Genomic DNA, 15202 nt, shown 5'->3' on the forward strand with positions numbered 1-15202 from the left:
CCCATTGCTAGGCACCTGGGTCTTTCTGCCCTGGTGACCTTCTGTGCCTGACCTGTAGTCTTTGCTCTGTTCATGTCTGTCTAACTGCATACCACACTTATAATAATCAGAGGATGTGAATACAGGGAGAACGCCATGTGAATACTGGAGGATTGGAGCGATGCATTTGGCAGTCAAGCAAAACCAAAGATGGGTGGCAAACCACCAGAAGCCAGAAAGAGGAAAAGATGGATTCCCCTACAGGTTTCAAAGGGAATGTGGCATACTGACAACTTGATTTTGAACTTCTAGTCTCTGGAACTATGAGACAGTAACTCTCTGGATTTTTAAGATGCTCAGTTTGTGGCACTTTGTTATGGCAGCCCCAGGACATGGATACATTCACTGTTTTACCCTTACACCAGCCAACTGAGAAGCCTTCCATAGCTCTCCAACCTGGGGAATATAGTCTAAAGTCCCTAGGAATGTGACATAGATGATACTTTAAGATCTGGCCCCCTAGCCTGACCAGGTGGTGGCGCAGTAGATAGAGCGTCGGACTGGGATGCGGAAGGACCCAGGTTTGAGACCCCGAGGTCGCCAGCTTGAGTGCGGGCTCATCTGGCTTGAGCAAAGAGCTCACCAGCTTAGACCCAAGGTCGCTGGCTCCAGCAGGGGATTACTCGGTTTGCTGAAGGCCCCGTGGTCAAGGCACATGTGAGAAAGCAATCAATGAACAACTAAGAAGTCGCAACACGCAACGAGAAACTGATGATTGATGCTTCTCATCTCTCTCCATTCCTGTCTGTCTGTCCCTGTCTATCTCTGCCTCTGTAAAAAAAAAAAAAAAAAAAAAAAAAAAAAAGATCTGGCCCCCTATTCATACCTGCAGTTGTATATCCTGTCATTCTGCAAAGTTACCAACATTAAACCACTTTTAAGTATTTTAACAGGTTTCCTGCTCTGGGTTATTTGTGGAGTCTTAGCACGAAATGTCTCCTACTGAGTCCTATTTGCTTGATAAATGCCTTTTCTTTCAATGCCAAGTTCAGTCAACTCAAAGATAATGACACAAAAATGATTAAAAAAATAAAATAAAATAAAAAACATATGAAGACTGACCTGTGGTGGTGCAGTGGGTCAGGTCTTGACCTGGAATGCTGAGGTCTCCAGTTCGAAACTCTGGGCTTGCCTGGTCAAGGCACATACAGGAAGCAACTACTACGAGTTGATGCTTCCCACTCCTCCACTGCACCCCATCTCACTTCTCTCTCTCTCTCTCTGAAACCAATTTTTTTAAAAAATATATGCACTGATTTCTCCCATTGTTTCTCCCATTCCTCTCTGACTCTCTGTCTCTGTAAAAAAATAAATAAATAAAATAAAAATTATCACATTCAGAACTGGCAAAGATGAAGAAAAATGGGCCTTTTCACACATTTCTCTTGGGAAACTGAATAACAACAAACTTTTGGAAAATTCCTGGCAGTGCTTCTTAAACTTTAAATTACATGTACTCATTGACCCACTTTTGAAATTCTATCCAATCAAAATAAAAGCCCTGCTAATTAAGGTCAAGATGTTGATGGCAATATCGTGTCATGGCCCCAACCTGGAAACAACATGAGTGTCCATGAGTAGAGAATGGTTTAATGACTTATGGTTCACCCTAATAGACAAGGGGATTAGCAGGAACACGTGGTGTTGACATGAGTGAATGCCAGGTCACATAGTGCTAAGAGATATACATTTGTATGATTGCAGGGGAAAGTATAGAAGGATTCCACAAAACAGTGATTTCATGGTGGTGGTTGAGCAGGGGGAACTTGCCTTTATCTTTCTTTTCTTCCTTACAGTCTGGCTTATTTCAATGAGCAAGCATTGCTTTTTAGTTTGAAAGGAAAACTAAGTTATACCAGGAAAAAGAGAAGTCGTCTTTTGGAGAGCCCCTTCCTGGCCTTTTCGGCTTGTTAGTCACTCCCCTCTTGCACTTAAGAGTGTGCGGCCCCTCCAAGGCATTTATCATGTTGAAATGGAACTTAGTTGTTTTCATGCCTTCCTCCCATGATATTTATCTCTGCTCCCCGTGTCAGGCACACAATAGGTGTCAGGTAATTATTGGATGGATGGATGGATGGATGGATGGATGGATGGATGGATGGGCAAATTACTTCTCTCTCTTGCTTTTTGCCCAACAGATTATGTGTACCTCATTCAGATCATTGCCCATTCATTTTGTTTCTTATGCTGGTGTTATTTCTTTCACTAGACTGTAGGTTACTTGAGGGCAAGGTTTGCACGTGCTCCATGGGAGCTACTCTTGCAGAGCCGAGGCGTTACACACATGGTTTTACTGAGAGCTTACAAAAATTTTTTGAGGCATACACTCTTTGATATACACACTAGCTTCACTGAGATCTAATTCAATTCACTTATTGAAAGTGTGCAATTCAATGGTTTTTAGTATCTTCACAGAGTTGTACAACCATCATCACAATCAATGTTAGAATATTGTTGTCACCCCAAAATAAAACCTCTATCTATCACAGTCCCTTCCCATTTCCTCTTGTTCTCCTCCCACCCCCAAGCCTTAAGAAATACCAGTATACTTTCTCTCTATGGATCTGCTGCTTTTAGGCATTTCATGTAAATGGAATTTTACAATATGCTGTCTTTTGTGACTGGCTTCTTTCACTTAACATGTTTTCAAGATTCATTGTAGCACATACTGCTTTTTTGTTGTTATTGTTGCTGAATAACTTTCCTGTGCTTCAGTTCCTAGCATATAGTATGTGCTCAACAACCCTTCCCACTCATTCAGCTGCCCAAACCAGAAGAGTGTGGGCATCACTCAGTTTCTCTACTCACCCGGATCCCTCAGCCACATCCAATCAATCGCAAAGTCCTCACAAATTACATAGCTGGTCCTGAGCAGAGGCTTAAGGACATTGGGAAGTGAGGACAATGGGGGAGTGGTGACTCCTTCCAGAGACATGGCTGAGCAGGAAGGAGAGATGGGGTCTCTGCCTCTCCCTTTCCACCTACCACTGGCTCTACCACCAGGGGTCATGGAGACTGGATCTGGGCCGGGCCCTATTCCTGGGAGGGCTCAGGAGACATGCAGCCTGGGTCAGGCACTTCTGTCCTAGGTTTCTGAGGGCTTCCAGCCACTCCTCCTTGGCCTCGGGATTGGCCTCTTCCTCCTGGCCTCTCTCCACACCTCAATGTTTGCTTTTCCCAGACACCCTGGCCCTCTGATGCCATATCTTTGCTACAGGAAGGTTTAGGTTCAGAAAATATATATTTTTAAATTTAATTATTTTAGAAAAGCCCAGTGAATTATGCAACAAGCACCCATATGCTCATTACCTGGACATCACAATTACCTGAGTGGTGGGCAGGGCACAATAGAATGGAGTTTCTCAAACCTTATTGGGGATCTTGCTAAAATGCAGATTCTATTTCAGTAGGCAAGGGGTGGGCCTAAGGCGCTGTGTGGCTAAGAAACTCCCAGGTTATATTGGGGAATGCAGAGGATTTCCACCAGAAAGGTAGGGTATTTGGGACTCACTCACTCCAAAGAAGGCGATCTTACCTTTAACCTTGCCGGTTGCCAAGGTCAGATCCTTCTAGAGGGGGTAAGTTCTTGTATATATCAGATGTCTTTCTCTCTCTCTCTGACTCTCTCTCTTTTTCTCTTCCTTCCTTCCTTCCTTCCTTCCTTCCTTCCTTCCTTCCTTCCTTCCTTCCTTCCTTCCTTCCTTCCCTCTTCCTCCTCCTTCTTCTTCTTCTCCTCCTCCTCCTCCTCCTCCTCCTTCTTTTTTTGAGAGAGAGAAAGGAGGAGGAGAAGTGGGAAGCATCCACTTGTAGTAGTTGCTCCTCATATGTGCATTGACTGGAGAAGCCCAGGGTTTGAAACCAGCAACCTCAGCGTTCCAGGTTGACGCTTTAACAGCTGCACCACCACAGGTCAGGCCCATACATCAGGTTTCAAATGAGAAGTCAGCATGGTGAATATGAATTAGAACAAGAGTAGCTGGCTAATTTTGAGTGATGACTTGGTCTGGCTATGAGTGGAGCCTGCTAAATCCTCCTTTTTCTCTCTGAGCCTCTTTCTGTATCAGAACCAGACCATGGGTCAGGAAGCCGAATTGCCGGCATGCAGAGCTACCCTGGGAAGCATTCACATCCTCAACCCTGTTGGGTTCCTGTCTCTGCTGATGGCCATCAGACCTTCATGATAGGCTCCTGTTCCCAGGTGCTCAGACACTGCATAGCCAAAACATACTTCGTGTGGAGAATTAGTGGGTGTGAACTGCTTTGTCCACTTCAAGGGCCATCCACAAGAGGCCTCCAGGAAGTCTTCCTTGATCCTCGCCCTTGATACAAATTAATTACTCCCTTAATGCCTGGGGCTCCTGTCTGTGGCACCTAACTCCATAGGCATTGGGTTGTAATAGTTGATCTGAAAGTCAGTGCTTCCCACCAGATTCTGACCAGTTCCAGGGAAAGGCCCACCTTTGTAGACAGCATCCAGCCTCGAGCCCTAACTTGGAAGACAGCAGTAATTAATCTCCTCACATTTACTCATTTGGACTCTACAAATAGTTTTTTCTTTTCTTTATTTTTAAGGTCAGGTCTAGCCTGACCTGTGGTGGCACAGTGAATAAAGTATCGACCTAGAATGCTGAGGTCACTGGTTCGAGACTCTGGGCTTGCCCAGTCAAGGCACAAAAGAGAAACAAGCTGATCCTTCGTGTTCCCCCTCCATCCTTTCTCACTCTCTCTGTCTCTCTCAAGTCAATAAATAAAATCTTTAAAAAAAAAAAAAAAGGTCAGTTTCAGCTTTTAACACCCAGGTCTTTGGTCGTGTCACACACATGTTTAATACTGGGCTGATGTCTGAAAATGGTGTCTGACACACAGTAGGTGCTCATCAAATGGTGCTTTATTCTTAGCATTTTCTGACTGACTGTAAAAGCCAGTAAGGTGTCAAACAGGTTCGCAGCTGTCAATGTGGGAAGGACAAACAGGAAGAACGTTTCCTCTCCAGTGGGCAGGTACTGGGTACCTGTTTCTCAAAGGGCTTACTTACTAGGACCATCACGCAGATGGGGGAGGCCCAGAGATGTGATGACCTGCTGTTAGAAGTTTGTAGCCTGTCTTGGTATCTGTATGAAACCTCTAAGATCTCAAAGACCCTGTCTGTGGACAAGGTAGGGGCTTCCTTCCTGATGGGGCAGAACCATTGTTGCTTATAAGAAATTGAGCTCTTGTAGGAAGAATTGGAAGAACTGGTCTCCTGCTGAGAGGATGGGGCTGGGTTTCCCCTGCTCTTACCTTCAGAAGTTTCTAGATTCAAAGCACTTTTCACAAGGTTTACTTCACACACACACACACACACACACACTTACTTGTTTCTTATCTTTCTCCTCAATAAGAGCAGGTGTTCTGTGAATGTTTAGCTCACAGATCTGTCCCCAGCATTCCCCAGAGCAGAGAGAGGCTGGTGCTTAAGAATGCCACGTAGAGTGTTGAATGACAAATGAATGAATTCAGAAGGCAAAGATTCTCTATTTCTGCTCTATGGCAAAGTCCTCAGCTGCAGAGGACTATACCTGCACCCACCTCCTCACTTTGAAGGTCTTTCTTCTTTCTCTTCCCAACCCTGGACACATTCTTTCTCCTGACACCTCACACCATCTATCAAGTACAGATCCATGGAGTAGAGTAGAGTAGGTTCAAACAAAACCTTGCCCCCCATCCGTTCCCAGTAAAGGTGGATTTGTAGTGATGTGCTCAGTCCTCCTTCAGATCACCGGCCAGGTCATCTGTCCTGCCTCTGCCCATCCTGCCTTTAGCCCTGATCAAGTCCTGTTTGGGTTGTGCAGTCCTGGAGCCCAGGTGGCTACTTCAGTGGCTTTGCATATCTCTTCCTGCTAAGACTAAGTGATAACTTTATGTTTAGATATGGGCAATCTAATTATTATAATTTTTTTTTATTTCCAAGAAGCTTGGGAACCGTCTTTAGACTCCTATTTTCTCACTTCCTGTATCCAGTTAGTTACAAATAACACTAAATTTTTAGCAATCAAAGCCACTTCTTCCGTCTCCATGGTTACCACCCAGTGGCCATCACCTCCCAGGTTCCTTTGTACTCACCCTCTGATCCGTTTGATTTTTACAGCAAGAGAGTATTTTTTGGTTTTTCTTTTTGTTTTTTATTTACTGTAATTTGAGCCGAAGCAATTCCTTTTTAAAATCCTTCAGCTCTGCCTTTTCATCTCAGGATGAAGTCCAAACTGTTTCAAGTCTCCTGGAACAGGCTGTCTTTTCCACCTCCTGCAGACTGTGGGAGTTCTCAGCTCCAGCCCACTCCCTGCTCGGGGCCTTTACACATGCTCTTCTCCCTGTCTCATTTTCAGTTAGGCAACTCACCTCTCAATGTAGTTGTTGGGCAAACGCAGTGTTTCAAGTGTGAAACAAGTGAGTTAGGTTTGCTCGCTTGGATTTTGCATTGGTGTGGGGTAGCGCCATGTGTGTGTGGTCTGTGGAAGGCTGTGGTGCTTGCCCTCAGGGCAGCAGATTGCAAATTGTGGGTTGCCTGCCTCCATGGGAAAGGGGTATTTCCACCTGGCTGGTCTTGACTGGGGAGTGCTGAGGGTGGTGGGGGCTGTGAGTCCTGTAAAGCTGGAGAAGAGTTGGGTCTTGGGAGTCCTGAGTGAGAGGGAAGCAATCTTCCCTGCCTGATTGCTCATCGCTGTTATAAGACTTTAATAAATGGGATGGCCCACCATTTTCTGGCTCTGCAGTTCCTTTACCATCTGCTCGAATTCAATGGGAACCTGCATGGCCACGGTGACGGCCACTGGCATTACAGTAGTAACAACAATGAATATTTACACAAATAATTCACAATGACCTTACTAAACAGGTAAACACATATATGAACAACATAATTTCAGGTAGTAATAAGAGCCTTAAAGACAAGAAGACAGGATGGTGTTGAAGGGGTTTGGAATAGGCTTCCCGAAAATATGCATTTTGGTGATTTATTCTGAATTGAAAGCAATTGAGACCCTGCAGGCTCACAAGAAACTGTTGCCCCCTTCCTTAAAGATTTTTTTTCTTAAGTAAGAAGCAGGGAGCCAGAGACAAACTCCCGCATGCTCCCTGACCAGAATCCACCTGGGCAAGCCCACTAGGGGGTAGTGCTCTGCCCATCTGGGGCATTGCCCAGTTGCTCGGCAATCAAGCTATTTTAGTGCCTCAGGCCAGGCCATGGAGCCATCCTCAGCACCTGGGGCCAACTTGCTGCAACCAAGCCATGGCTGTGGGAGGCGAAGAGAGAGATAAAGAAAGAGAAAGGAGAGGGGGAGAGGTAGAGAAGCAGATGATTGCTTCTCCTATGTGCACTGACTGGGAATCAAATCTGGGACATCTACATGCTGGACCGATGCTCTATCTCTGAACCAACTGGCCAGGGCCAAATAATTTAGTTTGGGTGCCTGCCCATAATAAAAATTATCACCAGAAATAACTTCTTATGACCTATCAATAGGGCAGGGCAAATGTCTAATTACTGAACACCTGCTCTTCTAATAATCTTGCTAATGACCTTGCTCCCCTTGAAAGCCCCAAGATAACTTACATCAGCCTTAGCTCAACATATCATATATTCCCTTTCTGTCTCTGACTCTCTCATGGTTATGGGGGTGTCTATCTGTATTTGAACTTATTTATTTTCACTTGTTAATGTTTCATGTCAATTTGATTATTAGACCAGCTAAAAGAACCTAGAAGGGTAGAAGAAAGTTTCTTCTTCCCCCAGAGTTTGTGCTGTGAGCAGGATACCTTACTGGCTGGGCACTGCTCACTCTGAACAGCTACAGTAGAAATTTTGATCCTGGGACCTCAAACATGAGCCAGCAAAGAAAGGTAGGAATTCTTGCCAAGTCAGATTCTCAGATCTCTACCTGCAGAGCTCAGTGGAAGCAGAGTTGTGAGAGTCCTGTTAATTTTCCCTTTCTAAATTTAGATTAGCAAGAGAAAATATTTGTGGAGCTAGTTCCTTGGGCTTAGTGAGATTTGGTTATTCGGTATGAGTACTCTCAGTTTGTAGTGATCCCTTTTTCCAGAGATGGGCACTGTTGTGTCTATTATGTCATTTGTTTTGTTCTATGTTTTGAGAGCTTGGTTTTGACCTCCTCTTTGGTCTCTGCCATCGGGAATGTGCATGTGTCAGCGTGCACTTGGCAGTCAGTCAGATAGACTGGGGATTCACGTTATAACGTTTGCGAAATTAGTCAGCTTAGAAATATAACTCAGTGTGATGCAATTTTCATAAATAATCTAAGCATAATTAGGAATAAGTAAATTAAATAGATGTAAAAAGAATAAAAAATGTTTAGGTAAACTCGTGAGCAATCTTTTTTTTTTTTTTTTTTTTTTTTTTTTTTTTTTACAGGGACAGAGAGAGAGTCAGAGAGAGGGATAGACAGGAACGGAGAGAGATGAAAAGCATGATTGCTTTCTCATATGTGCCTTGACCGTGGGCCTTCAGCAGACTGAGTAACCCCTTGCTTGAGCCAGCGATCTTGGGTCCAACCAGGTGAACCTGCGCTCAAGCTGGTGACCTCGGGGTCTCAAACCTGGGTCCTCTGCATCCCAGTCCGACACTCCACCCACTGCGTCACTGCCTGGTCAGGCAATCATATTTCTTATGTACTTAGAAATGGTTTCCTAAATCTCTCTGATAACTTGAAACTTTAAAGTTTTGCTAAATTAAATTAAATGATGGAAATTTATTGAGTATCCAGATTATTTCCAAATAAGATAAAACAATGATAATTATTGAATACAGATTTACCTAGTTTGGCTTCCTAATATAGAGGAACTAAAAAAATTTGGGTCTGTTAGTAAATGTGTCTTGTACTTCACCGAAAGATTGCACTATGGAAAAAGCACAGATTTCTAGAAGTTATGGAATGTATTTATAAATGTATTGATCTAAATAATTCTGGTGTAACAAATAGTTTATAATTACTTCTTAGTTTTCACTAGAAATTAAGGTTTCTAAGGATAAATTCTGATTAATATGGAAGAAAATAACATATATTTTCAATAATAGTATAGACATAAAAATACTTTTTTTTTTTTTTTGAGAGTGGAGGGGAGATACTGATACAGACTCCCACATGTGTCCCGACTGGGATCCACCCGGCAACCCCATCTGGGGCCAATGCTCAGATCAACTGAGCTATCCTGAGTGCCCAGGGCCACGCTTGAACCAATTGAGCTACTAGCTGAGGGAGGGAAAAAGGGAGAGAGAGGGAGGAGAAGCAGATGGTCAGATGATGCCCTGGCCAGGACTGGAACCCAAGATGTCCATACGCCAGGTTAACTCTCTATCTACTGAGCCACTGGCCAGGGCCTAAATTTTTTTTTTTTTTAAGTGAGAGGAAGGGAGATAGTGAGACAGATTCCCACATGCACCCTGACTATAATTCACCTGGCAACCCCTGTCTGGGGTAGATGGTCCAATCAACAGAGCTATCCTCAGCGCCCAGGGCCAATGCTCGAACCAGTCAAGCCAATGGCTTCAACAGGGAAAGAGAGAAAAGTGGGAAGAGAAGCAGATGGTCACTTCTCATGTGTGCCCTGACTGGGGATCCTCCGCACGCTGGGCTGACACTCTACCCACTGAGCCAACCAGCCAGGGCTGAAAATACATTTTTGAGAGAACTTAGAAAAAGTTTGTCCTAAAATAAGTTGGTTATTTCTGAATGGGTGAGAGAACAAGAGACAAATTAAAAGGAACAAGGAAAGTTGTAGAAGGTTTGTGAAAGAAATCTTTAGAAATAAATTTTATGTGTGTTCAGGCTGGGTAAGATTGAATTTGTTAGAGGTTTTTTAAAATTTTTAACATTTTAGTGAGAGAGAGAGACAGGGAGAGAGATGAGAAGCATCAACTCATCGTTGCGGCACTTGTAGTTGTTCATCAATTGCTTCTCATATGTGCCTTGACAGAGAGCTACAGCTGAGTCAGTGACCCCTTGCTCAAGCCAGCGACCTTGGGCTTCAAGCCAGTGACCATTGGGCTCAAGCCAATGACCATGGGATCACGTTGATGATCCCATGCTCTAGCTGGCAAGCCTGCACTCAAGCTGGTGACCTCAGGGTTTGAACCTAGGACCTCAGCATCCCAGGTTGACGTTCTATCCACTGTGCCACCACTGGTCAGGCAAGGCACCTATTTCACTGAGCAAATCATACAAGCCTTGACAGGAAGTCTTATAAACTTCTTGGAATTATCTCTGACCCTCTCCCACTCAATCATCATGCCAGGTCTAGAAAACTAAAGGAAAATTGGATTCAGGCAGAACAAGTCTTAATTACATGAACAGATGAGGATGATTACAATTTTTATGCCTTTTTGTTTGAAACATTGCTAGCTCTTTAATTTTTTTGTTTTTCCAGATATAAGGAGAACTTTCCTCTTAAACTATGACTTATAGCAATTTGGTAAATTACACTGTCTGCAGAATTTAAAATCTTTTCCTCTCTACTTGATTCCTTCAGAATTTAGAGACTCTCAGTGAGTATTCTTATTTTCATGGCATAAGTTCAATAAGAATCTGTCCTCCCTGTAACAGGACACAATTGGAAACAGGGTATATTACCGATGCAGGAACCTCAGGATATTTTGGGGAGGACCTCAAAAAGAGAAGAATGAACCCAAATCTAAAGGTACTGCAGGAGAAGTCTGATGTGAAGTTCTTCGTTTGGTTTTCCTGGCTTTGAGAGTCCATTTTTAAGTTTAATTTGTAGATTTCTTATGAAAAATTCCAGAAGAGTAGATTTAAAAGAGCCTATGTGATCAATTGCTATTCTTGTTGTAATTAGACAAATAACAGGGAAATAAAAGTTTATTAAACTAGACATTTTGCAAACCCATTAGTCTTAATTTGGCTTAGTCTTTGGTAAAAATGGAGATGATTTTAGAGAGAAAATTCTGTTTCAGTAATATACCTTTATGGATATTAGATTCCAGCTGTTCATTGTCTTTTGAGGTTTTTGTTTTATACCCATAACCTGGACTGGATGCTGAAGTCTTCTAATTTCCTCCAATATCTGGCCATGACTGACTAATGTTTCCTTCTAACTTGGAATCATGGAGAACTAAAACTGCCCTTTTCCCAACTCCATGCAAGCTAAAGTGTGACGGCATGGTATCAACTTCAGAGAAATCACCACAACAGCTCATAGATGGACGATCTTCATGCCTGTTGCAGACAGATCGCCCAAGACATGCAAACTATAGATCAGGAAATTTTATCAGACTATAACTGCCTGCCTTCAGTCCATTTAAAGATTATTCCAGACAGACATCTAGAAATCTTCTCCACCGGCTGCCTTGTCAGAAATGGGATTGTAGTTTGTTCTAATAATTAACCATTGTTTTTCTTTTGTTTACATAGAGATGTCTCTTATTAAATACTTGATTGCTTGCACCCTAGGCCTGGCTTTGGGAGCTCACCTCCATCACTGTCTCCTGAAATGTGACACGACTGTTTAACTGAACGGACCTGTTCTCAGGACTGAGACTGGTTTAGTGAGATATGGAACAATCTATCAAACCCAAGTTCTGCAATGTGAAACTTTTCGGGAAGTTTCAAAGGTCGGACTAAAGTCATTCAGAACAGGCACTTCCAAGATATGCCACTGTGATACGTGAATTATTTTGAGCTGAAAGTAATCGAGACCCTGTGACTCTGTGACTCTGTGGGCTCAGGAGAAACTTTTACCACCCCCCTTAAAGAAATTAAATTGGAGGCCTTACCCATAATGAGTTATTACTAGAAGTAACTTTTACAACCTATCTATAGGATAGGCAAACATCTAATTACAGAACATCTTATTGTCCTGTTAATGACCCTCTTCCCCTTTGAAGCCCCAAGGCACCTTACCTCATCCTTAGCTCAGAATGTCATATATACCTCATTCAACATTGTCTCTGAACCTCTCATGTATGCGGGATGTGTGTGTGACTCTCATGTATGTGGAGTTTTTATGCATACATATGTCATTACTTTTATTTCCTCTTAATCTCTCTCATCTCAATTATTAGACCAGCTGAAATAAAGTTTCTTTCTACCCCTCCCAGAGCCTAGACACTAATCCTTTTTACATAGAAACAAAAAGTATTTTGCACCCTTAAATGTCAACTAATTTTCCAGAAATGCCACTACCATGTAAATAGAGGGATAACCGCATTTCTTTTATGAAACTTTACCAAACCGTGTTCATTTTTCTAGAAAATCCCATCACCCATAAATCTACTGCAGTTGTAGCTGTCCATGCCTGGTGATTCTACCACCAGGTCCCAGTATTCTGAAAACTTCAGAATGTTTTCTCCTGCATTAGGAACCAAACATTTACGTATAGGAACACTTGTTACATAATTATAATTTATTTTCTGTCATTTTTACTTTACAATTAAGCAATACATTGTTAATAAACATCATGCGTGTGAGTTCAATTATCTGTGGATTCTATTCCTGGAGATGCGAGCTGTTTCCAACAGCGTTCCAGTCAATGGCCAGAGGCCCTAAGGGTCTGGCACAGGACCCCCCGCGGAGCGGTCCTCCGCGCGCCAGGGGTCGCTGTGGCACTACACGGCCGCGCCGGGTCGCTCTCGCGTGGCCGCCCCGCCTCGGGCCCCCGGGCCGAGTGGGCGGGCACGACTGCGCCCAGGTCGCGAGGCGCCCTTCGACCAGCAGCGCCCGGGGCGGGTATAAATGGAGCGGTGGCTCCCTCAGCCGCCTCTCTCCGCCCCGGGTCGCCGCAGCCTCTGCCGCTTTCGGGCCCAGCAGCCTGAAGAAAAAAAGAGAAAAAGATAAAAAAAAAACCTGAAAACGCTTTAAAATCTGAAAAAAAAGAAAAGGAAAGAAAAAGCGAATCCTCTCCGGAGAACCCGCGGGGAAGACACTTTGCACGCTTCCGGCCTGCCTGCGACCGCTGCCGCCGCCGCCGCACCTGGGCGCCCGTCGGTCCCCGTCTGTCGGTCCGGTGGTGAGCCGCCCACGCGCCTCCGCCCCGGCCGCCCGCCCGCGCCGCGTGGCAACCCCGCGCCCCCGCCCCCGCACGCCTGCCTCCCCGCGCACCACGTGTCCGCGCTGCCCTTTGCGGCCCGGCGTGGAGGCGGCTGCGCGCTCTGCCCCCCGGGCTTGCCGAGCCGGCACCGACGGGTGTTTTGTATCCCTCTTCCCTGGCTGCTGTAATCTTAAACCGCCAGGAGCCCGAGGCCTATATTTATAGAAAAACCCGTGTCCTGGAGGCCGCGTGGGCACCGTTTGGTTGGCTCCTTAAGAATTTTTCTAATTTGGAGGGAAGTCCCTATTTTAATAAATTTGTTTTTGAAATTTGGAGCTTCAGGCCAGGACAGCTGGAAATAAACTCCCAGGGAGGGCCATATTGTTTTTGAGAGCCTTTTGTCTGCGGTCTTGCAGTCTCGAGCGAGCCGCCCCCGAACTCCTGTCCCCTCCTGTTCCTGAGCCGACTCCAGCTTCTCAGCTGCACTCTGCCACCTGTGAGCCGCGGCGCGGCCCCGGCTCCGGCTCCGAGAAGAGCCCCTTTTTTGTCCAGTGTCGTCCCTATAAGAAGTCCTCCTGGCGGGGCTTGGGGTGGTGGGGGCTGGGGAGATGAACGCTGCAGCCAGCAGCTACCCCATGGCCTCCCTGTACGTGGGTGACCTGCATTCGGACGTCACCGAGGCCATGCTGTATGAAAAGTTCAGCCCTGCGGGGCCTGTGCTGTCCATCCGGGTCTGCCGCGATATGATCACCCGCCGCTCCCTGGGTTATGCCTACGTCAACTTCCAGCAGCCGGCTGACGGTGAGTAGAAGCTGTGTCCACAAATTCTCGTGATCCCGGGGGGGGGGGGCCTAGGGAGTCATCCATCAGGCGGATCCCTACCCACACGAAGGGGGGGCATCACGACAGTGCGTTGCCACAGAAGCCATAATGGGGAACAGGATGCAGGGGTTGAGAACACGGGATCCTGGCATCAGATGACTGGAGTTTTCAGTGTTGTTTCCACCACTTGCTAACTGGGTGACCTTGGACTAATCAGTGGTGGCAGTGGGGTTGGAACCCAAGGAGACTCAAATGGTTTCGGAGGGAAGTCACCGTTATTTCATGGTGTGTGGTCCTGCTCTAGTGGGGTGGTCGGTTAGACCCTTGCTGGTGAGTGGGCATGGGCTGGTGCCCTTCACAGGCCCCTGCCAAAAAGGACAGTTGAGACACAATTCCTGTTTAGAAAAATTTAGATCCTGTATAAAAATTTTAGATCACAAAACTGCTGCCCCTTCCCCTTCCTTTACCCTGGACTAAAAGTCTGATTTTGTGCTGATAAGGTCTTTCCAGACAGGTGGGAAGCAGGTGAATAATTCTGTGCATTAAACTTGAGCAGGCTCTGTGTTAGCACTAGCAGTGCTGCATGTGCCAGGCCAGCGCCCTGCTCTGGGTGTATGCCACTGGGGTGGAGGAGTTCTTGTCTCTGGTTGAAGCCCTGGGCTGGGGGGAATAGGTGTTACTGTAATCTGGGCAAATATCGCTATGGAAATCTGGAAATCGCCGGCTGGTGGGGATTATTGTCTCACCTGTGAACAGTGCTTATTTACACTTGTCAAAAACCCTTTCACTTCATCCCATCTGAAGAAAATGGGACTCCTGAGAGGGAAAAGGGATTGCAGAAGGTTGAGGCTAAGCTGGGACTGCCAGTGCAGTGCTCTGAGCCCACATTGGGCCTTAGCTTGGAGCAGTGGAGTGGAGAGGTATGCTGCAGGCGTGGTGGCGAGAGTGAGGCCAGAAGAAACCTAATCAGGGGCTACACGTGACTCCAGATTAAAAAGGAACAACTGTAGAGATCATTACTAGGAGAAACAAGCCATTCTGTGGCAAAGGATCTCCAGGCCCCAATTTTTGTCCCCACTTTGTTCGCTGTCTGTGAAGCATGGAGAATGTTACTTGCCCAGGATGCAACTGAAACCAGAGGATTGGACTTGTTGAGGTACTCAAGGCGCTGCTCCCATCAATTCAGTGTGCTCTGAGATGACTCGTGTCTGCCTGGCCACAGGCACAAGAAAGGTAGCTGAGGGTGGCCTTTTTTAGGTGGGAGTAGTGGGTACATTGGCTGTTGCCTGCCTTCTTGACTCTTCTG

General features: G+C 45.5%; 1 protein-coding gene across 13 annotated transcripts in view; it reads left to right on the forward strand.

Annotated features, from left to right (window-relative positions):
- The first annotated feature begins 12746 nt into the window (after positions 1 to 12746).
- Positions 12747 to 15202, forward strand: part of PABPC4 (poly(A) binding protein cytoplasmic 4) — a 43019-nt gene continuing 40563 nt past the window's right edge. For 7 of the 13 annotated variants that reach the window (XM_066269553.1, XM_066269552.1, XM_066269554.1 and 4 more), the window contains exon 1: positions 12751 to 13875. In XM_066269553.1, coding sequence (XP_066125650.1) covers positions 13683 to 13875 — 193 coding nt within the window. In that variant the 5' untranslated portion in view covers positions 12751 to 13682. Of the gene's footprint in view, positions 13876 to 15202 lie in introns of all 13 variants that reach the window. The other 6 variants (XM_066269555.1, XM_066269549.1, XM_066269547.1 and 3 more) reach the window with 3 other exon arrangements.

The sequence above is a fragment of the Saccopteryx bilineata genome, chromosome 3 (genome assembly GCF_036850765.1).
Source record: "Saccopteryx bilineata isolate mSacBil1 chromosome 3, mSacBil1_pri_phased_curated, whole genome shotgun sequence".
Lineage (NCBI taxonomy): Eukaryota > Metazoa > Chordata > Mammalia > Chiroptera > Emballonuridae > Saccopteryx > Saccopteryx bilineata.